Source organism: Camelus bactrianus, chromosome 15, assembly GCF_048773025.1.
Source record: "Camelus bactrianus isolate YW-2024 breed Bactrian camel chromosome 15, ASM4877302v1, whole genome shotgun sequence".
Lineage (NCBI taxonomy): Eukaryota > Metazoa > Chordata > Mammalia > Artiodactyla > Camelidae > Camelus > Camelus bactrianus.
In genome coordinates, this window is record NC_133553.1 from 36,410,577 (window position 1) to 36,434,742 (window position 24,166).

The 24,166-nt window shown below is 40.5% G+C and overlaps 1 protein-coding gene across 11 annotated transcripts in view; it reads left to right on the forward strand.

The window, feature by feature from the left end:
• LTBP1 (latent transforming growth factor beta binding protein 1) overlaps positions 1–24,166 on the forward strand; it is a 369,687-nt gene that overhangs the window by 190,215 nt on the left and 155,306 nt on the right. For all 11 annotated transcript variants that reach the window (XM_074378708.1, XM_074378705.1, XM_074378704.1 and 8 more), the window contains 2 exons: positions 7,164–7,388; positions 8,551–8,825. In XM_074378708.1, coding sequence (XP_074234809.1) covers positions 7,164–7,388; positions 8,551–8,825 — 500 coding nt within the window. The remainder of the gene's footprint in view (positions 1–7,163; positions 7,389–8,550; positions 8,826–24,166) is intronic.

Sequence of the window (24,166 nt, forward strand, 5' to 3'; positions counted from 1 at the left end):
GCTATAATGAAAAAGAATATGAAAAGGAGTATATTTATGTATACGTACGACTGAAACATGCTGTACACCAGAAATTGACACATTGTAACTGTACTTCAATTTAAAAAAAAAAGTTCATCTGGATAATTCAGGATTAAGTGCTGCCTCTCAGGATTCATAATCCCCTTTGTTTTGCCATGTAAGGTGGCATCCACTCATCTCCCACATGAAGTTAAATTCACAGATTCTGGGCATTAGGACATGGACGTATCTTTTGGGAGATTGCCATTCAGCCTACTACAATTTATCACGCCTGTATATAATTGATACAAAGAATTTTCTTAAAAAATCATCTTACCTATAGAATATCTATTCAGTGAGTTTTAAATGAAACCTTCCAGAATTTAACTTCAGTCTGGCTAAATCATTATTCAGAAGTGTAAAATGAGGTCCAGGAACTCAAAGCCAAGTTCACAGTGAACATTTCATGTGTGTGCAATAGATGATTCTACCTGTCCCTCGTTCTTTCCCTTCCCCAGATTCTGTCTCCTGTGATTCTTAATCTGTGCTGGTCCTAAGTTTTAACTTACTTAGAGGTTTTCTGTTTTACTATATCTGCTTTATAGGCTGCCCTCTATCCTTGTGGAAAGAAACAGGAATCTGGCCCTGGTCTGTCACTCCACCTAGCTTTTCTCACTTCCTCTCTTCCTCTGACATTTCCGCCACCCTAGCCTCCTTTCAGTTTCTGGATCTTTCTAACCCAGCCTCACCTCAAGGTTGTAGCTCCTCTTACTTCCTGTGCTGCAGACATTTCTTTTGCCAACTTTCACATCACGAGATTCTTCTCCCTTTAGGTTCAGGTGAAATGTCACTTCTTTGGACAGGTTGCTCCAGACCACTGTATCTCAAATGTTTTCTTGGTTCTGCCTGGGACTCAGTATAAGTTAGCAAACTGATCATCAAGAATTGGCTGTCAGCAGTTCTGTAGCACAGCAACGGCAAATTTCTGCTTTCAGTAAAAAATGCAAGCCTGGATTTTAGTAATGCCTACTAATCTCTGTGCTACCTTCCTTGGTGCATGTGAAGGATTAGGCGTCCTCTGTCCTTGCTTCAGGAGAATGTAACCTACTATATATAAAACAGATAAACAAGGACCTACTTTATAGCACAGAGAACTATATTCCATTTCTTGTAATGAGCTGTAATGGAAAAGAATCTGAAAAAATATGTACGTATAAGTATGTATAACTGAATTGCTTTGCTGTACACTTGAAACTAACATTGTAAATTGACTACACTTCAATAAAAAGTAAGAATTAAAAAAAAAAGTGACCTCTATCTTGGCTTTCAGTTCCAGTTGTTATATTTCAGGGGTCTTTCGTGGTGGAGGAACCTCAGGGAGGTGATTCATACTGAATTAAAAAGGCAAGCATGCAGGTTTTTAAAAAGAGGTATAGGTTCTTAAAATGAGCAGTGGTTTGCTGCAGCATGTAATTATTATCTGACATATTTTGTTACCTGAAAACTTTAAAACAGCTGCATTATTAACCCACTTTCTGGCTGAATAGAATCTAAAGGTACCCTTTAGAAGAGGGTGATGTAGGTGTGTTGCGGGGGAAAATAAAGTGATAACTTGTACTTTCTAAAAATAATACAGCTCTCGTTTCACCCTGCAAGGGGTATCAATAAAATGCTGAGAGCCTTTAAGGAAATATTATTCTCTTAATCAGAGATGAGTGGGGAAGCTGAAGTAGCTATTCAAACCAAAGTCATATGTGTGTGTCTTTTCTGTGAAATGACAGATGTAGGTTTTCCTTCAGTTGGAGGTTTGTTTGCCCTGTTCTGCCTTGGCCACAATAACTTGAAACAGTCTGTGCTCTGGCACACATAAGAAGCAGGGTCGAGGGGCGGGCAGAAGGGCCAGGGTGTTGATGTAGGAAAAGTTGAGTACATTCTTAGAGTGCCTTTCGGGGACAAGCTGCTGAAATATTTTTATAGTCAGCTAAGATAACAGGGAAGAATGAGAATCTAGCTTTTTATAGTGCAAATCTGTAGAAAATTCAGTTTTCCCATGTGTGTATACAAGTCAGTTTCTGTTCATTTAAGCTAAGTTCCAGTTTGTGGCATAGATGGTGAATATTCTCATGTCAGCCCAGGTTCTCCAGTTCTGCGAGGTGTTTTGCACACCAGCGTGAATGCAAAAATGCACTGAAACGCTGGGCATATTTAAACCCTCCAACTTTTTCTCCCAGCCTGGATCCTTTTTGCTCATTGTGGCCTTTTATAGCCATACCTCGAGATCCTTGGAGTCGTGGTCACCAAGTGACTCTGGAATAATAGGCTGAAGGCCCCTGGGCCTCTTGTTATTTGCAGTGGGTCCCAGGTGACCATATGATGCAATATGGTGAATTATGGTGATGGCCAGCGAGATGTCAGGCTGACACGGTTATGGAGTTTCTCAGCCAGCATTCTGCATTACACCTTCCTATTGTATGTTCTAAAATATATGTGCCATAGCTAGGCTTAAAACCAGCATACCACAGGCTTCTCAGGTCAGCCCTAGAGATAACTTACTTTTTCCTCTTCTTGTGCTGAGAAAGTTTCATAGAACACTGGCAGCACAGACGATACATCACCAGGCGATGTTTTGAGAGTGGCATGAATTTTGAAACAGAAAGAAACTATTCATAGTTAAATCCTTAACTCTTGTAGGTTGATTTTAAATTTGTTTTCTTTGATATAAAAGACTAGCTTTAAAAAGATCACCTGCCACAAAGGACTCAATGCACAGTGAGCTGGGGCAAAGAACTTTATATTGTAATTTAGATTTTGTCAAAATGCTGGAACAGGAGAGTGGGTATTCTATTTCTCATTCAGAAATGGTTATAAATAGTGGTCTGTTATTGGTTGGAATAAATCAAGCAAACGTTGTTTCCTTTATGGCCGGAGAGACACAGGGTTATTGGAGTTTTGTTCTGGGATTATTGCTGTATCCACATAGACCAGTACAGTCCTTGAAACATTTGTATGGAAGCTATCTCAGGGGTTTAAAAATAGATTTAAACAAAACTAATTAAATTCATGCTAGAGTTCAAAATCTGCTATTGATACTAGAAATAAGTCCACTGCTTTGTTTAAAAAAAAAACAAAGATGGTCACGTAGATGAAGTTCTTTTAGTATAGATTATAGGTAGTCCTCTTTGCATGGTGGTGCAGGACCATAAGAATGACCGTGCAAGCTGTAACTCCAAAACAGTCTTAATAATCATTGGGGAAATCGCTAGTTCCGTGACCTTAAAAAATTTTTTTGTCAAAACACTAAAATCTTTACTGTAGGTATATATGTATAGGGAAAGGAGAAAAATAGTAAAGGTAATATTTATCTAGTGCCCTGTAACTTAAAATGTTAGAAACACTGAGAATTAAAGTGTTGATATTTCTCTGAGTAGAATTTATCAAGAGTGGTCTGAACGTTTTCTCTCTCTTCTCATACAACTTATGTGGAGTATCTTTTCTTTACCTTAGTGAACTCTTAGACTCCTTTCCAAGTTTGGATCAGCTTTCAACCTCTTACCCTTTGTGCTTTCAAAGTTGTGGAGTATCTGAAAGTCCCTTTAATGTAACTTCCTTGGGGACATCTTGATCCTACATCACAACCACTTTCCAGTTTCTCAGTGTTACCACTTTTCACTTCTTTGCTGCCCTTTTTTTGTTGGTCCTTTTGGTTATCCACTTCTGTGAAATGTAGTGGGAGTTTATCAGTGCAAAATGGTGAGGCAACACAACTATCTGCTTTTCTGTCTGTGCATGAACTGAATCGTGGATAGGCCGGGATCAATCATCACCAACAGACTCTGAAGGAAGTGACGTGGTTCCTGATCATGATACACATCTGTTATTTATGTAGTGATTTGGGGACCAAAGAGTGAACAGTTAAGTTTGTACCTGGTTAATATTGTGGCAACAGAAGTTTGAACTGTTCTATTGGGGGACTGGTGTTACTTCACTGTGTGAACTGAAATTCATGCATGTTGGAACCATGCAGAGTGAGGAGTGCTTGTACTCCAGTCCTTAATTATTTGTAGTACATTCAAATCTTGGCCAGGCTTCCTATGCCCATTGAATCCGTCCAGTTTGGCCATGCCGTGATTTAGAAGTTCAGTTCAGAATTGGACTGGGAGTTAGGAAGGCTTTGACTCAGCCTCTGAGTCAGCTTTGGCTCTTCTTCTTACCCAGTAGATCAGGCGCTGGAGGAAACATTCCAGACCTCATCTAGTGTGGGCAGTTTCGTCTTGATCTGCCACATAGTCAGACCCTGTACATAGTTCTAGGTGGTCACCTTGGTCATTATTTCCAGCTCCTTCGTTTCTCCTTCACTGTCTCCCTTTCTTCAGCCCACTGTTGACTTCCTGTGTCCCATCTCCATGTTGTCCTGATTGCCTGTCTATTATATGACTTCATGTTTCTTTCAATTCTTGTTGCCATCGTCCCAATCCATGTGTTTTTCAACTTGTCGTTCAGTTATTTTAATAGTCCCCCATCTGACTTTTCCACCTAGGTCACTCTCCTTCCCAGCTGAGGCCACAAGCCATTGCAAGAGTAATCTTTCTGGAAAATTCTCTCCTTGAAGTTTGCAAAATAATTTACTAATTACAGAATAAAATCCAAACTCTTTGTGAAGCCTTTATCCATTGTCTGACTCAGGCCTGCATCTACCAGTTGGTTGTCTGATCCCTCCCCTCAGGAACCTAGGGTTTCAACAAGACAGGCTTTCTCATTATCTCCCAAAGGCCTCCCTTTTTTACACACACTATCTTCCTAGGATACTGTCCTTTTGTCTTTTTGAATCCTGCCCAGCTTCCAAGACTTATCCCAAATGATCTCTCTTGTAAAGTCTACTTTGACTTTCCAGAAAGGACTTTTCTATGAAGTTCTACAGGATTTACATTTTATATTTTCCCATTATTGCTTATTTGCTGATCTGTATTTTTAGTTACCATGTATTATCTACTATCCCCAGTTAGCTCTTACAGTCTCCCTTAGTCCTAGGATGGTATTTGGCAAACGGGTAGCCATAAATCTGTTCATTCTTTGATCCAGTTTTTTTTTTTTTTTTGAGCTGCAGCATTTTTTCTAGAAACTGAACTACATGCTAGAGGTAAAATATTAAAGTCCCCGACCTCACTGAGCTCCAGTTGGATGAGGCATGCAGAAAAGTGGTCAAACAGTTGTAATGCAGTGAGCCAAGTGGCATGAGGAGGAATGAACAGTAGTTCATGGAAGCACAGAGAGGCCCAGACCTAGATGAGGGGCAGTTGGAAATGCTTCCAGAGAAATGAGGTTTAAGCAAGGTCTAAAAGACGAATAAGAGGTAGGTAGGTGAGCGAAAGAGTGTTCCAGGCTAAGAACACAGTGTAGATAAAGCTTGAGAGGGCTGAGAGAGCTGAGAGGGCCCTGTCCACTGAGGAACTGAATAAACTTCAGTGCAGCTGACATTGTTACATATAAAATAAACAACAGGGACCTACTGTATACCACAGGGAACTATATTCAATTTCTTGTAATCAGCTATAATGGAACAGAACCTGAAAATATATATGTATGTATATGCATAAATAAATCACTCAGCTACACACCTGAAAATCATTGTAAATCAACTACACTTCAATAAAAAATAAAAAAATTTTTCAAAAAGTTTAGTGTAGCTGGATTGTAGGAAATGAGGTGAGTTTCATAGGTGATCAGGTTTCAGAGAGAACAGAGTCTCCATGATAAAGATGTGGGCATATTTGATGAATGTTTAGACAGGAGGACTTCGAGGACTGGATGTTTGGTAGGTGAAGGGGCAGAGCAGCCCTCGGGTTTCTGGTAAGGGTCACTCAGAGAATGGAGATATTAGAGGGAAGATGATGCAGTTCCATTTGGGACATTCTAAGTTTGGGACTCCTGTAGAGTATCTACAGGAGATGGACAGTAGTAGACAGTTTGGAGCACAGCAGAAAGCTTTGGCTGTGAAATATGAATCTGGGTGACATCAGCGTTTGTCAGATCAGAAGAGTGTATACAATTAGTAAAGCAGAGGATTTTAACACCAACTCTTAAAGCACGCAGTGTTTAAGGGACAAGTAAAGAGTGGAGTCTACAAAGAATGTTAAGACCCAGTGGGCAAAGAGGAAAGAGAAAAAAAGTGAGATGTCAGAGAAACCAAGGGGAGACTGAAATCCATCCGTGAGATTTAGCAACATGGAGACCATTAGTGACTGAGTAAGGGGGTGGGGAGGGGCAGCACAGCCTGGCCTCAGCTAGTTGGTAGTGAGCAGAGAAGTGAACGCAATTCGTTTGGAATGTTTGGTCACAGAGGGGAGGATGTAAAGAGAAAGAAAATGGAGTTGAGGGTCTTTTATTTTTAAAACTGGTGTAAACTGATCAGTATAGGGTTAATAGAAAGACTTCATTCCCTAATGAAGAGGTGGGCCCCAAGCTGAATTTAGCCTGAATTTAAAACTCCTCTTAAAATTCTTCCCCTAGACGTGTCCTTTTATCTCTTGGTATTATAAATAAATTTCCAACCATTAATCACTCTGCTGCTTCTCAGTTCACTGTGGTCTTGTTATCCCAATGAGGTTGCAAATTCCTGTGAAGCAGGATTCAAACTGTCTACTCCCTTATTTTCAGTAGCACTTAGTTCAGTGTCATACATGGAGAAAAATCTTAACAGATATTATTTTTAGCCCTCTGATTTGTTCATTCTTTGAGGAAATGTTTAATGTCCACTGTGTACCAGGCATTATTCTAGGTGCTGAGGATATAAAGCAAATTAAATTTGGCATATCCTTTTCACCCAAGGAGTTTATGATCTAGGGAGACAATTAATTAGTAATCCAAGAGAAATCTTGAGTGGCTACTATATAGAGATCCATTTATATATACAATTTCCCCTCTCCCCATGAATTCTTTCCATGTGGGGGATGAACAAGCAGTTGGAGAGCTCAATGACTTAAGGTGGAAAGAACAAGATAGTGGAAAAAATAGGAATTATTTCTGTCCTAGTGTGGTTACTCCTTTATTTAGCATTTCCAAAGGCATTGGGAATATGGTGGCTGTGTTTTGGGGAGCTTTGATGGATTGTTACTTAGCGTTTAAGACACTAACCAGCTCTGCACGTTTTTGCTTTTCCCTTTCAGTAATTTGCCATCTTCCGTGTATGAATGGAGGCCAGTGCAGTTCAAGGGACAAATGCCAGTGCCCTCCAAATTTCACAGGGAAGCTTTGCCAGATCCCGGTCCCTGGTGCCAGCGTGCCTAAACTTTATCAGCAATCCCAGCAGTCAGGCAAGGCTCTGGGAACACATGTCGTTCACTCTACACACACCTTGCCTCTGACCATGACTAGCCAGCAAGGAGTCAAAGGTAAGCTGGTTAGTTTGATTTTTTCCCCATTCATCAGAACTCTTAACCCGCCAAACCCATACGGAAGCCAGGTGTCTGCAGATGGCCGGGCTGGTATTGGGACAGACTATGGGCCCAGGTAACTGGTGATAGTACTTTCTAGGCTGTAGAGAATTTGGTGTCTAGGAAATTAAAAAATGAAGCCTATCTTTCTCTGGTGACTCAGTACCAAGAGATGCTCAACGTACATGGCGCTGTTCCAGCGGGGCCTGGGAAATAGAAAGAAAGATGGACAAGATGGTGTTCTGGCCCTTATCGCCGTAATAAACTAGTAGATCACACGGTACCTGCTGGTGAACACCAAGTCTGTTTTGTAGTTGAAGAGCACTTGGTTTTAGTACTAAAGACTCTGTAACCTCCCTGGGCTTCAATTTATTCATCTGTAGAGGAAGGTAAACTAGGTCACTTGGAGCTTAGAAATTCTATGACTAATTCATTCTTTTAAACCTGGCATTTCTTATACATGTACAATTTTTTAAAAAGGGGGTCAGAGAAGTGTTACTGGCTCTTACTCTTTAAAACCTGAATCTTAGCATCAGAAGATTAAACTGTTTGAAAGCTGCAGAGAAAGTCAGTACAGATATAAAATACCACACTTTGGTGTCTTGTGTGTGTCATAAGAAGCACAAAAAAGGGCAAGAGAATTATGCTTTCTGAAGTTACGTGGTAGGTCCTACAGTTTCTATGATGGAAACTTTGTGAGAGATTCAAAACTAACCAAACTCTTGAGTCTTTATCACTCATTTGATTTCTCTCATTGTGATCATTTGTATGACCACAAGTAGCATGAATTTCCTAATTTTTTGGCTCTCCTGAAAAAAAAATTTTGTCTCATGAATCTGTGAGAGGTTTTAATTTCCCTTTATAAAAGCAGTTTTAGTCTTTAAAATACATCGATTCAGGTCTGAGTTTTGAGTGTACCCTTTTATGATAAAGAATTTTGACAGCTGTGTGACAAAAATATATATACACCATAAACGTATAATTTATCATATGAGTAATATATATGCACGTAAGTATGTCTAAATTTACTGTCCTGCCGACTAGCATGAAAATTGACTTTCATCCTGAGGCGCATGTTCATTATTTGTGACTGGCAAGTTTTCCTCCCAATCTGTTTTAGTGAAATTTCCTCCCAACATAGTCAATATCCACGTGAAGCACCCTCCTGAGGCTTCTGTCCAGATCCATCAGGTTTCAAGAGTCGACGGCCCAACGGGCCAGAAGGTAAAAGAAGCTCCACCAGGCCAATCCCAGGTCCCTTACCAAGGGCTTCCTGTCCAGAAGACCCAGACGGTCCATTCCTCATACTCCCACCAGCAAGTCATTCCTCATGTCTATCCTGTGGCCGCAAAGACTCAGCTTGGCCGGTGCTTCCAGGAAACCATCGGATCACAGGTAAGCAGCATTGCCCGGCGCGTCTGGGTAATGTGTTGCAGATACAGTCTCATTTTAGTAGGAAAGACAGACTTAGTAAAATACTTTTGTAGAAGGGGTTGGCAAATGACCCATGGGCCTGTTACTATAAATAAAGCTTTATTGCTGCACAGCCACACCCAGTCCTTTACATACCATCTATGCCTGTTTTCATGCTTTTAACTGTAGAATTGTACACTTTCAATGAGATTGTATAATCTAAAATGCCTAAAATAGGGTCTGCAAAGCTCTTTACGGAAAAGGTTTGCCAGCCTCTGATATGGAAGATAATTGTAAGTATTGAACTTGTAGAAATGCTGCCAGAAGTCCGTGATTGCCTGTTTGTACTTTTTTAGTTACGGTAATATAAGTATAAAACATGTCAGGAATGAGATATGGTATGTGAGATAGACTCTGCAAAGATGTTTGAAAATATTTATGTCTTTTTGCAGTACTTTGCGGGTTAGCGGGTACATTCGAGTTTTGAACTCATCAAACAATAATAATTTGTCATCTTTTTTTGGGGGATATAAACTAGGTTTTTATTAGTGAAGTAAGAAAAAAAAAAAGTAGTGAAAGATAGTGCACTCCCGAGAATTGGGAGCAGCCCAACCCAAGAGAGGAAAAATGGCCTGTCATCTTTTATTTTCTTAAAAAATTCGTAACTAAAGTGGAAATGCATGAGTTGTTTGAAGTGCACTTTAAGTATCATTGAGTGTATTTGTAACTCTACATTTATGTATCATAAAGTGAGAGACAGGCTGAGTTTCCTTTAAAACTTGTCATGGAATGTGCATAGGGAAAGCAACATGAAAATATTGGTTCCTGTGCCCCAATGACTTGGTGCTTCCTGCCTTGGATTATGTGATGAGTGATACAGCTTTGTCCTGTGGTTCTTCTCCTGTCACTTGACTGGTTTGAACCCTCTGTGAGGAGAGTTAATGAGACATATCCATTATTCATATTGTCATGAATATTCAAAAAAATACTGTGTGTGTATGAAATATTTGTTGGTAATTAGAATCAATCATTCTTGCATTTGAAACCTGGAAAACACTTTTACGTGCTGGGCAAGTCCACTTGGGCAAGTAAGGTCATTGTCTTTGTTCTAAGGGAAGAGGCAAAATTGGTTTGTAGACCCGAATGGAAAGAGCAGCCACATGGAGTTAGAAGACGTTGGTTAGGGCTGTTGGGCTCAGCAGTTGGTGTCAGGGAGCCAGCTTCCTTATCCATCAAGTGGAATCAAGAATATGGGGCTTTTGTCAAGATTAGACAAGGTAATGTGACATGCTCTGCGGATGTTACAGAACTATGTAAATTGTAGCTTAGGAGATGCTTGTCTGTTAGTAGAGTCAAACCTAAAAGTGGAGCAGGTGACTGCTTATGCCATGTAACTCCAGTAAGACAGGGAAGGCTCCGTCCCCGACGCAGCTTTGGTCTGCCTGCGGATGCCTGAAGTGCCGACTGGAGGGGACCTCTTCATTCCTCAGTTGGAGGCCAGGTTTAAGCAAATGCTTTTTGGAAAAGAAAGGTCATCAATTTACACGTAGCTTAGAAGGAAAGACTGGATTATTTTGCAAAGGGCAGGTTTTCATAGGGGCAGTGGGGCAGCAGTCAGCCTCCTGTGCTGCACAGTTTGCCCTGGACCAGCCTTGGAGGAGGAGAATGAATTCTGTGCCATTTGCGTTGATTAGTCATTCCAGCTTAGGTCGGTCATGAGAAAGGCAAAAAGCAGGTCCTTTTAAAATTCTGTGCCCAGTATCTTTCTCCTTAGTTTCCAAGTTGGAACACAGATGGTAAAAAGCAAGAAAATGAGGTGTCAACAGACTTGTTATTCTCATACATATAACAGCAGGCGGGTGGTTGCTAACTAGAAAGAATATAGACAAATTAGTTACTTTTAAGCCTAAGCTGGGCTCTGCAATCCACGTGAATTGGGTAATTGGGATAGTTACTCAAATAAAATTCAAACTCGGTGAAATACTTTTTGCCTTATCTAGATACATCTGACTTTCGATCTGAATGATCCAGACAGTGATCTCAATTCTTAATTCATTTTGCATGTGTAGTCACTACTACGCAGCTTCAAAATAAGACCTGTTTTGAGAAAACATTCTCAGCATATATTTGTCTTCTTGTTGGTAAGAAATGTTGCTGAATGCCAGTGATTGCCCAATTGTGCATTTAGGATGATCCAGGCATTAAAAAAAAATTACTGGCCAATAGTCAATAGTATATAATATGTATCCTACAAAGGTGTTTGAAAATGTTTGTACTTTCTTGCTATGGTTGGTTTGCAAACATACCTGCAGAAGGATATGCAGGTAGATTTCACATGAATGGCAGAAACAAAAGCGTAAATACTCACTAGTGCTTTGCTCAATAGGAAAACTCTTAATAGCTGCAGATGACAGCTATTGAGACCTTAATGTCATAGTTATCAGTAAGAACCTATGTTCATGTATTGCCATTAGAGGTCACACACAAAACGAATTTGGTAGGAACAGCCCTTGTCTCTGTGGGCACATTCTAAAAATCAGGCAGTAAACTTGAGGTTGAAAACTCAGCATGAGCTGTGATCAACGTATTTAAGTTCATGGCATCTTCATAGAGTAGAATTTCAGGAATTGCTTGGATGGTGGAGGAAAATGGATGACTGGTTAGGAAACTAAGCTCACAGAGAAGAGAGTGAATAATTAAACAGAGGAAAGGAATACTGCAAGAAACAGATAAGGAAATAGTGTCAGAAGAGACCAAAGAAGTGAACCAGTTTAGGGTTCCTGACAGGCGTTGGTCCTCTTAAGCCTGAGGCACAGAGCGACGTAAATGACTTGGTGTCAAGGTGAAAACGGCATCATGCCTCCTTGATCAGGTGATCAAACTCAGAGTCCTTAGAATCAGGACAACTGACAGTACATGCCTCCTAATGTGGTGCAGTAGGAGGTGTACAGCAACACCTTAAAAGTCTTCTTGCCAAAAATGGTTAATCTGAATCTGACCTCCAGCTCATAGAGAACACTCGGGGTGAAGAAACAAGCCAAAAATATCACACTCCTCCCCATCAGATAGATTAAAAATACAGGAGGATATAGCCTGGTTTCTTTAAAAAATCGTACCATAAAAAGACGTTCCTGAAAAGAGACTAGAGACAAGAGAAAATGTGATGTATGAACTTTAATCATATCTTGGTTTTTTTTGTTTGTTTGTTTAAATAAAAACCCAGCTCTGAAAGACATTTTAGCAACAATTGAGGAAATTTAAATATGGACTGAATATTAGATGATATTTTGGAATTATTACTTTGTTAGGTGTGATAATATTAGAGGTATGTAGGACCATGTCCTTATTCTTGAGTGAGGAATGCCATGATGTCTGTAATTTACTTCCAAATGCACTTGTACACATCTGGCAAAATCTTAGCAGTTGTTGACTCTGAGGGGTGGAAATGCAAGTGATCATTGTATCATTCTTTGAATTATCTCAGCATATTTGAAAATGTCTTATGAGAAAAGGAAGAAAAATGTTCAAATTTCCTAGACTTAGAATAATTTACGATGGACTTAAAAGCTGGACATTTGATACATTTAATGAACTTTTAGAAAATTTTTTAAGTTTCAACTTTTGAATGAATGGGGGTGGATGTCGGGATGGTAGACATGAGACCAGGGAAGAGAAGCTGGCCTTGGTCCAACTGTGAAATGACCAAGGTCTAATCTAAGAAGTCAAGTTGAAAATGAAGAGATGAATGCCGAGGCTTTTGTGAAGAAGCTAGCATCATAATTGCATTATGGGCTGTTGTGAAGGAAAAGATGGTGATAAGTTGGTATATTCTGAACTTTCTGGCTTCAAAAGTCAGATAAAGGCTCCCTCTGATTGATTCACTGACCCCTGGGGCCAGGGATCGGGGGAGGATTGTGAGGTAAAGATGAGTAGCAGCTACATCTTTGTTTCAGCCAGCCCCATCTTTGATGTATTCTTGAATAACAATCAGGGAATCCAGTGCTGTTTTAGAGATGAAGGGAGAGAGGATTAATGCTGAAAATTCAGTGGTCAGTGAATGATAGTTAAATTGATAGGAGCAGAGATTTCTTTGGCTTGGCGTAAAGTGGGAAGAGGTGGGGGAGTGAGATTGGAGAGATCTCCAGTGTTTTCCACCTTGATGGAGAATGTCAAGACAAAGGGGGAAAACACTCCTATTCTTTTGCTGTGATCAAAAGTAATGTTTCATCTTTGAGTCCTAAAAGTAATTTCTTGCTCATAAGATCATATAAACTATTGATTTCTGTGTGAATCGGGCTGCATAAATTATCTTTAAAGTATGCAAAGAATAGAAATTAATCTAATAGAATATACGGGGTAGCTAAAAGGAATTGGTTTCTTGAATGTAAATCAAGTTTGAAGTAGTTGAAAAGTCATAATTTGAGCAGATGTAGCTGTCTGTACTGCCTGGTACTCCAAATATATTTGAAAACGTTACTGAGACTTTGCTCAATGTATAGATCAAATTAGAATTACACCTCCAGTGGTTGGAATTGTCAGCTACTTTTAGGATAGTCTCATGTTTTCATGTGCTTGAAACTTCAACATTTCCAGGCAAGTTTTCATCTCTGAGGAGAGGCCATGTTTCAGAAAATATCCCTCAAATCTATTTTTGCACCACAGGGTCATTGAATATGTACATTTTTTCCTTTGTACAAGGGTGTCCTTTATTTTAAATTGGTTCTCTTAACAGTAACCTAAAGTTGAGTCTTACTTGGCATCTGAGTTTTTACTTGTTGCAAACGTGTTTTATTTATTGCCCAATTACTGGAAACAAACATTTACAGTGACCTAATGATGCCAGATGGTATGAAAAGACCTTGTGTGAAATGTAGGGTTCAGAGTCCAGCTTCCATGCTGGGTGTGTCATTGCCTCCTTGTGAAATCATGTGCTTTTTGTTAAAGGTAGGAACATGCCCCTTAATTAGACAAGCATTAGGAGATGAGACAAAAATTCAAGTGCCTCAACACCTTCGTTTTGCAGATGCCAAGAGTAGCAAATAAACACCTGAGTTAACTAAGAACAGAAATTTGGGAAAACCTGAAGTAGAAGTAAACAGAAAAGAGAGGATATTTTTAACACAGCATTCTAGCACAGATAAATATAATCACATAACATGCAAACCCACTTTTGTAGTTAGCAACCATAAAATCCCCAGAACAAGAAAAAAAATAGAAAGGTACAATAGGTACAAACTATAAGGTATAAAATAAGTTATAATGATATATTGTACAACATGGGGAATATAGCCACGTAGCCGGTGTTTTACGATAACTATAAATGGAGTATAATCCTTAAAAATTGTGAATCACTATACTGTATACTTGTAGCTTACATAGTACTGTATAGCAATTATACTTCAATTTAAAGAAAGACAGTTTTTAAGTTTTTGGGGGGGTAATTAGGTTTGTTTGTTTATTTATTTGATTTTTTTTGGTGGGGAGATATTAGGTTTATTTATTCATTCATTTATTTTTGTAGGAGATACTAGGGATTGAACTCAGGACCTTATGCATGCTAAACATGCACCCTACCACTTGAGCTATACCCTCCCCACCAAGAAAGACAGTTTAATAAAAAAATGAATAAATAAACACATTCTAAGATGAATTCTCTGATATATAGTCTATAGAAAAAAATAAGCTTTGTGTGGATAAGGAAGAAAAGGACCATTGCTTGATGTGAAATTCTGGTATCATTGGAAAACCCTTTCTTTAGTTGCTGGCCATATACATAATAAGCCCTGGGGCAAAAAGTGACAGGAGAACAGTTTGGGATCCTGTTAGAGGTTCCAGCAGTTGTTCCAACAGTTCTTTTTGGACAGGAGAAATAGAAACAGAATGGGCCATTGGAGAAAAAGATTATTTAATTGGAGATTTGTCTCTTTTGGCAGATAAAGTCAATAACATCCTCAAGTTCTTCAAATCTTAGCACTGGAACACACATGCATGCACACACAGACACACATACACACACATATACATACACATATACACACATACACACACACACACACACAATTCTGAAGGGCCAAACAAATACACTTTGCTTTTGTTAAAAAAAATTTTTTTAAACAAACATCATAGAGACTTAACAGGAAAGTGTGAGCTCACTGCAGTGGAAAAGCATCTTAATTACATGGCTGAAAGTACTTTTTAAAAAGTCTCAATATTGTCACAGGACTTTGAAGAAAAATATTTCCTGGTTTCCACCACATGGAAGCTGATGAGAAAGTAGGGAAACAGCTGTCACGCCGGTCAGTTCCACACGGCAGAAAAAACAGAGATGGATACGCAGAGATGGAGATGTAGGGACAGGCTGCAGACTTTCAGAATCTCTTCTCGGGAATGGAAAATGAATGTAGTGCTCGATCAGGGGAGCTGGGACATGAAGTTCTGCTTAGAAACCTCTTTTTGGATTTCCTCAGAATCTCTTCTGCCCTGACAATGAGTATTACTAGGGTGAGGCCTGAAGCTATGATGAAATGCTAATTTTATCCTGATGGGGGATGGTGCCAGAATGGTCGTAACACTTTCACATTGGTTAATTCCCTAAACTGAGTCCACAAACTGCCTAAGTAGACAAGAGATCTAAAAAGAAAGTAACTATAAAACATTTCACCAAAGACTCTTGGCCTCTCACTTCTGTGTTATCCCTTATGTGAGGAGGACTGAGTCGGCCAGGCTGGGTCAGCAGTGGGTCTAGGAGTGTCTGTGGCCCTCTTCTCTTCCCTCCCCAATTCTCCCAGGCCACATGGTCCTGGGGGCGGGGCCCTCCCAGGTGAACTCGGCCTTTTTGCAGACACGCGACTGGGCAGTGACCAGGGAAGGCAGGGCCAGGACTACCAGACGTCTGCCTTCTCCACGAGCAGAGAGCCCTGTTGGGGTCTGTTGCTTGCATTTGCTGAAGTTTGGCCTCCTTCACGTGGAATAAGTCATTAACACTAGGCACTTCCTATGCCATCTGGGTTTTTCGTCACTGTCCCACTCCTTTGGCATAATCTAAGAAATATTTAATTGAGTGTTAGTGAGTCTGGTTGTCTCCAGTGACTCTGAAATGGGCCGTCCTTGCCAAACCTTTACAGAGGGTGTCACTGAAGGTGTCGCACGCATTGTGGGTGACTGGTCCCAGACTTCTGCAGTGTCAGTTGGTACTGCTCCAGCCACCTCTGCCAGATGGGCTTTGTGCCGAGGGCTCTCTTCCTTGGAGTTGAAAAGATCAGTAAAGACAGGAATAAGACCCAAAGGGGAAACGTACTGTGTATGAAAGAAACCATGTCTCCATGTGACTGGGCTTCTGCCAGTGGCGGGAAGAACCGCTGGTTTTACTTAGATTGAGAATGTAGGGCTGGGACATTAGTTGAATCAAAATATAGATTCTTAGAACTGAAGTAGAGTGGTTCAGAGAATGGGTGATGACCCAGACATTACCCTTCCTACAGCCTAATGTCCAGTCTTTCCCCAGGCCAGTGTCTGGGCACCAAAGAGGCTGTCAGTTTTGAATAAAGTTCACTTACCCTGACCTGTTCAACAGACCAGTTTATGCTTCTTTGGTCTTCTCAGATGTTTTTCATTTTATTGGCAGTGGAAGTACCTTTATCAGGACATAAAATAGCAGATTTCCATCTTTTTTTTTTTTTTTTTTTTACCTCTGGCGCTCACTAAAATAATATACCTATTAATTAGACTCCTGCTTATGCAGAGGAGTAGGCATTGAAAATAATCATGAGGCGGTTCAGAGTGGATGCATGTTACGTCACTTCTGATCTTGCCAAAGTGGCAAGATTTGTGGTGATTACATTTGAACATGATGGTTCTGAGGTATGTTGGAAGTGGTTTTAGGAGACCATGGCTTGAGTCTATGGTCGGTTTGAACTCTATACATTACAAAAGTGTTTGAAGAGTCACAGCTCATATTTCTAGGATCTGATGTCATTTCTTGACTTTGTCTACGTGACCTGTTGGAATTGAGCTTTGCAAACATGAAGTGGAACCATCTGGTTTACTAAAATAACAAACAAAAAACCTGACCCATAAAGTTGTACTAAAAAAAGCAACACTGTCCCATGTTGAAAGACAACAAAAAGGTTCCCTGACTCCACCCTTCACCTTCCCCCACATTGATGATAGTAGTATTTTTTCCCTCATTCTTCCATTTTTTTTCTCCTCTTGTCTTCTTTTATGTATAAAAGAATTTATATGTATATTTGGATGTTGTTTCAGCAAGATCTCTTTGAAACTGTGCATTTATTCTAATGATACTACCATTGTGCAGTTTTGAGATTTGTTTTAAATGGCTTATTTTTTTTTTAATGGCAGTACTGGGGATTGAACCCAGGACCTCGTGCATGCTAAGCATGTGCTCTACCACTGAGATACTCCCCGCCTTAACTTGTTTTGAAGTAATTGTTTCAGAATGAGTTAATGAGCTGCTCATGAAAATTAAGTCCTTGATATTTTGCTCACCCATTACTATATTCTCAATGAATCCAAAAGATTCCAATGGTCACTTCAGCCTCTAGTGAGCAGCGATTTGCCACCATTGAGGGTATTTAAAATAACGTCTTTAGTCCTGAAGAGAATTCTGAAATCCAGACACCAAAGTTCTACATATTTTGAATAAAGACAGCAATGCTGTCCAGACAACACTTTGAAGAGGACTGGTTTAGAATGTGCAAGCTTCAACGGAGTTAAGAAAATGGTCTGAAGGTTCTGTGGCTTTGGGACAGGCATCTTAGTAAGGCAGTGTGTTTTTATAAAACAGTTGATAGAGAACATTCACATTTATGACCTTAGTTGACCTTCAAAACAAGGAAAAGTAAGGTATTCTTGTCTCCCATTTACTTAAGTGAAACTTGAGGCTCAGAGAGGTGGGGGGACTAGCTTGTGCTGGTATTTCCAAGTCAATAGCTCTTTTTCCATTTTGGCAAATGCATCATATCTCTGGCCCTCAGTTTCTTTATTTTTCAAATAACTGGTTTGGCTGAGAAGACTACCAAGACCTCTTGTAGCTCTGCAGTCCTCTGACTGTGATTTTGACATCTTTCTTTTTTCCTCCCCCCCCACAATCTTAGACGCCACATGTTTCTCACATATACACAGGATCTATGGGCAGAGCAAACTGTACAAACATTGAATATCGTCAGTACCTAAAACGCTCTCTCAGATCCACTCCGACTTGAGAAACTCAAGTGTTGGCTCCTCCAAGAAGCCTTTCACTCCTTCTTCAGCCCACATGGCTCTCTCCCCCTTGAACTTTTACTGCATGTAGAACCCAGTCAGACCATTTTGAATTTAATCATCGTAAAGTTGATGATTTTGTGCCTCTCTTCTCTTCCCCACAAGCTTGTGCTTTTCAGGAAGACAGGACCACTGAGGAACTGAGCTCAACACTGGGCATAGATGAGCTGTCGGTAAATATATTAGTATTAGTCAGGGTAGGCTAGGTTGTGCTGTAGTAACAGACACAGCAAAAGGTTACACTTTGTATGCACTAGATGTCTGAAAGGTAATGGGGCTCCGTGCCACACATCTCTCAGGGACGCAGGCCGCTGGTGGCCTCCACTGTGTTACTGCTGTGCTACATAGAGCACAAGGCCTCTCAGTTCCTACAACAAAGGAAGACTCATTTGTTGAAGTCATAACCCCTCAATGTGAGTGTACTTGGAGATAGTCTATAAGGAGGTAATTAAGATTAAATGAAGCCATAAGGGTAGGGTCCTGATACAGTGGGATTAGTATTCTTGTAAGATGAGACACCAGAGAACTCCCTCTGCTCACCATGTGAGGACATAGCAAGATAGCGGCCTCCTACTAGCTGGGAAGAGAGTCCTGACCAGAATGGACCATGCTGGCTCCTTGATCTCGGGTTTTGACCCTCCAGAACTGAGAGAAGATGCACGTCTGCTGTTTAAGCCACCCAGTCTCTGGTGTTTTGTTACGGCAGTCCCAGCCGACCAGTACAGTTAGGGAGTGGAAAATGTGGGGAAGCCAGTGGTTCTCTGGGGAGTAGGAAATGTTCCCGCCACAAGGGGCAGAGCAGTGGTCGAGACAGACATGGTTCCCTGCTCACAGGGAATTAGAGAAACCTATTAATATGACTTGTGGCATTCAGTTTTTCTACACTACTGGTGACCAAACCACAGGTAATTATTAGTTTTGAGTTCTGTGTACTTGGATGAAATAGAGAAAAACCGAAAGCTTAACCAAATGAGGCACGTGTTAACAGTTGACTTACTGCTGTGAGACCCCAAATGTTTTGTTGTTCTTTTCAGCCTCCCTACGTAAACAAAAAGGAAACTGACAAGCAAGGCAGCCTCCTAGAGTTTCTCTCAGTACAGGCCTAGAAATAAGCATGGGGGGAAATAGGCCTTAAGTTCATCGTTTGGGAGTGATCAGATTGCTGTAGAGGTAATAATCATGCTGTGTCTACACACTCATCTTTATTTCCTCCCTCACCTTGACTTTCTCTTTATAAAGAATACATCCTTGGTAATGGAAGTTAGGATAAGTTGCATCTTCGTACCATCTAGTACTAGAATTTATGGTGTAATTTGTGTTTTTGCTGCAAGGGAAGGAAGGCCAGCGGGAAATAGGATGTTGGAATATAATCATGACAAAACATAATTACTCTTTTTGCAATGTAAGAATAGCAAGACATACCACAACTAAATAGACTTGACTGTCGAAATGCTCAAATCCTTGGAGAGGTGGAGAGAGTAGGCAGCCCAAATGTGATCATTTATTTAGAAGAGATGTCAAGTAGAATGGTAAGTTTCATGCTTAAGAATCTTTTCCCCCTTTTAAGTTACTTTAAAACCATTTTTGCCTTAGTGTAACTTTAAAAAATACTGTTTCATAAAACTAAAGTAGTTGTCTGGAATTCCTTGAAGCCAATGGTTTGGCTTCAGCCGGCTTTAAACAAATACACTGTCAGAAATCAATGTGGATACATTTCCAACAGTTAATGCCCTAGTCACAGTAGATACTTTGTAAAATCAATAGCCTGAAATATCAGAGGATTAGGGTTGTATCAGATACCCCAAATGCCTAACATTGTTTTAATTACTCTAATAAAAGAAAGCTGGGTGGACTTTAAAAAAAAAAAAAGAAAAAAAAAACCTTGCCTATAAAGAATGTTCTACTCAAGCCAAAGCAAATTTTTTACAAGTTCTTTTAGAAAATCTGGAAGTATTTAAGCGTTTTCCTCTTCTTATGAGACAATGCCTGTTCCACTGCCAGGGCCCCGTCGTACGATATTCTCCTTTATGACAGCAGGCCTTCAGAACAAGTTGATCAAATGTGTTGCTGTAGTTGCGTTAGTGATAGGGTTCAGAGATTTGGACCCTTTTCCTTATTGGCACATGGAAATAAACATGTTTAATGTTCTGGTACATGGACAGTGAAGAGCTCTCATGAGGCTTTCTAGCTTGATTTGGAGCCGTAGCTGGTCCACAGGCTAGAAGAGCACTGTTCTACTCGGAAGATGGGCAGAAGTCGTTTTGCCAGAGTGGAAATGTGTATATCATAGCAAAGAGATTGATAGGAACAAAGAGGAGCTGCGACAGAAGTTTGGATTCATCATTACATTGCGTATGGTGAGAACGTTCCCCCTGAGGGCCCTCATTCTAGTTTTTATGAAAAGAAGTCCAAGATTTTCCAAAAAAAAGGAGGCGGGGGGGATCCGCATTCCTCAACCAAATTTATAGAATTGAGGGTGTAGCTTCTGTTTGCCAGAGCGCCTCCAGGCTTTGTGCCAGAGCCCTGGAGTAGGATGCTTTTGGGTGAGGGTAGAGTGGGGCATGGCAGTTGCACACTTGGAATAGTTTATGGGACACCTGGGCTGTGTGGGTTGATCAGCCATAGTGTGACTTTTCAGTGAGTCACAGCTCAAAGCATGGAAAATCTGCATCTCCATGACTGTCCTGAATGATTTCTAGTATTTTGTCTATTGATAATCGTCTATTCATTATAATTCTTATGGTTTAAAAAGGAGTTAAGAGCCATGGCTGTTTTCAGGGAAGTTTGCTGTTTCTGTGAGTACTGATGAGCAGGAAAAGGGAGGCAGTGAAGCAGGGTCCAGAAGAGGGGCCCCATGCTGGTCCTTACTGATCATGGTGCTCCAGGTCAGGGTGTAATGTCAGGACTAGGGAACATGGGGCCGCATGGAATTGAACAGTTAAGGAACAGCAACCTTCACAGGGTTGCCCTGACACAGGACACTATTCCACCATAGCTGCCTGGTTACCCTCAGCCTTGCACCAGAGTCTTCATAAAATCTTAAAATTTTGGCACATCAGTGAATATTAGCAGTTAGTCTGCCCTCAGAATTGTATCGGTGAGGAAACTGAAGGCCAGAGAGAAATTAAGTTGCTTCATGCCTTATGTTGAGTTTATGGTAGGTAAGGACTACAACTGAGGCTTTCTGGTTCCTGTTCCAATATTTGTACTGTTCAATCCTGGTTCTTAGGCCATCTCTTCTGGGCATGGAGATGCCCACCAGAAACCATTGCTGTCTGTAGAAGTCAGCTTTGGCTGTCAGAACAAAATACCATGTGTGGGTGGCTTAAACAACCAGTATTAATTTTCTCACAGTTCTGGAGATGGACAGTCCAAGATGAAGATGCTGAGAGAGTCAGTCCCTGGGAGGGCTCTCTTCCTGGTTTGCAGATGGCCACCTTCTCACTGCCTTCATATGGCAGAGGCAGAAAGTGCTCTAGTGTGTCGTCTTCTCCTTGTAAGGACACTAATCCTATCACGTGGGCCCCCCCCTCATGACCTCCCAAAGACCTTGCCTCCTAATATCATCCCATTAGAGATCAGAGCTTCCACACGTCAATTTGCATGGAGGGACACACCAACATTCAGTCCATAATACTCGCTGAACATGAGAGAAAAGGTGTGTTCTCTGGGACCCGTCTTGGGGAGTTCCGTGTTCCTCAGTGTTTTGTGATTGGGCCATGGATGCTTGGGAATGGATGCAGAGCAGGCTTCATTGTTTTGACTTCCTGGTCTTGGTCCTCTGGTACCAAGACATGGCACGTGACAAGAAGGATTTTGATGTCTCGAAAGTGGAATCTGCCTGCTACTTGAACATGGATAGTAATTGATTGATAATAATTGGTTTATAGTAATTCACTGATACCATGTTGTCCTTATTGAGTAGAATTAAAATGAAATCCAATTAATCACAAACTCTGCATGGCATTTACTCCTTGATCTTCTTTTTTAACTAGTCAGAGCACTTTTTTGAAAACTTGAACATTTTTAGCAAAATTGTAAGAGTATCTTTTTGTTTTTTATTTTATTATTATTAATTTTTTTTATTGAAGTACAGTCAATTATAATGTGTCAATCTCTGGTGTACAGCACAATGTCCCAGTCATGCATATACATACATACATTCATTTAAATTTTTTTTCCATTAAAGATATTACAGGATATTGAACATGATTCCCTGTGCTATACAAAAGAAACTTCTTTTTCTTTTTAAATGTCTAGATCTAAGTTACTTATTTTTAAGTATCTCTTCTCTGTAAGTTGAATCTGGTACATTGTATATCCAGTAACTGTTAGATTGCATGGTCATTTGTTAACTAAGCCCAGGTTTTTAAATGAAGGGCCCAGAGGAAGGAGTCTGATGTTAATTGTGAGCTTGAGGGTATGCTGGCCACGTGGTTGTCTCATGGAGAATCTGTCTCCATGTATTGTCTGTTTTCTTGAGAGCTCTGTGAAAGTGCACATTTTTAGTTCCATGTTATAGAGGGAATAGGCAGAGAGAGGTTGAGAGTTTTGCCCGTGGTCATGTAGGTGGTGATGGGAAAAGTGAGGATTTCGACCTGTGTTGGTCCAACTTCAGAAGCTGAGCTCTTATCATTTACTCAGTTGCAGGTCATCGTTACACCACTTTTCACTGGGCCCTCAGGGAGTATGATTGTGTGGAAAGGTCAGTTTCACAAAGCACTGACTCTGCCAAACATAGAGATGCCTGGGAGTTTGCTCTGTGTTAGGACGTCTCTTGTTGGGGGCAGCATTTATTGGGGAAACAGATCATTAGTGGTGGACTTCAAATCTCCCTTCTGCTAGTTGTTTGAGAAGTATAGCCAGTGGGCTGTATTGTCCAGTTTCATATTTTGGTCCTCTGATTACTGATCATGTTGACCTTAAATATAATTTCTTCCCTTTTTTCCCTATGAATGATGTATTCTATCCTGATAATTCTCTCTCTCTTTTGAGGGAAAGTATCAGATGTAGAATAAGACACTTTTATAAAAAGGTGTAATCTTTTCCTCCTCTTCTCTTTTTGGTCACTATTTCCACGTTTGCTACATAACTGTGAAGATGCTAGATATTTCATCCAAAGCAATCCAAAACGTTTTTGCTTTGGGAGAGGAAACGGACACTTCCGTTTCCCTGACTCCTGATTAATTTTGATACCTGACTACAAATCGAATCCCAAAGTGGGAGAATTGTCCATGGTGTAGCTCCACCTTGCTCTCCTTCCCTACCTGCTCTCTGTTCCTTTGTATTTGGCCTGCCTTCCTCTGTCCTTCCTCCAGCCCCACCCTGGGGTCCCTTCCAGTGGGTGTTAGGTCTTGGGCTTAGCAAAAACTTCTCCATGCCTTGGGAATCTCTCTCCCTAGTCCAGCCATTGAGTCACTGCCTTGTTCAGCTGTTTCCTAAACACAGCCCTGTACACTCTTATAAGAAGGAGTTGCAGTGAATCAGCCTCTCTCTTTCAAGTTTCACTTCAGTGCAATCTCCAGGAGCATTTAAAAAAATCTGCATCATTGTAACATTTTAAGTTTTATTTATTTATTTCATTCCAGTGCCTTAATCTCTTTGAGAAAATGTTCCCTATTCAAACTCAGAGTATTTCATACTTTTTTTTATAATGGTTCCTGATAACAAAAGAAAATGAGTTACCAACACGTGATAAGAATAATATGTAAGAGTGTTTCAGTATTATCATTTTTAAATGTCTTAAGTAGTAAGTCCTTGACATGGTCACCATCTTTATGAAGTGGCCCTTTTACTGGTGAACTAGCTGAACTCTTTGAATAAAGGTATCCTGAGAGCATAACAAACGGGCCAGCAGTAGGACACTTGATAGGTTGTCCTCCGAGGAGGACGGTGCAGAACCAGCCCATGCTCTGTGTACCCGACACTCTGTCCTGCTGTAACACATGGCCCCAAAGACCGCCGTCTTCTAGTCCCCACAGCAGAGCTGCTGGAGTAGGGTCAGCCATGCTTGGATGTGCATCATTTGATCTCACCACTGTCCT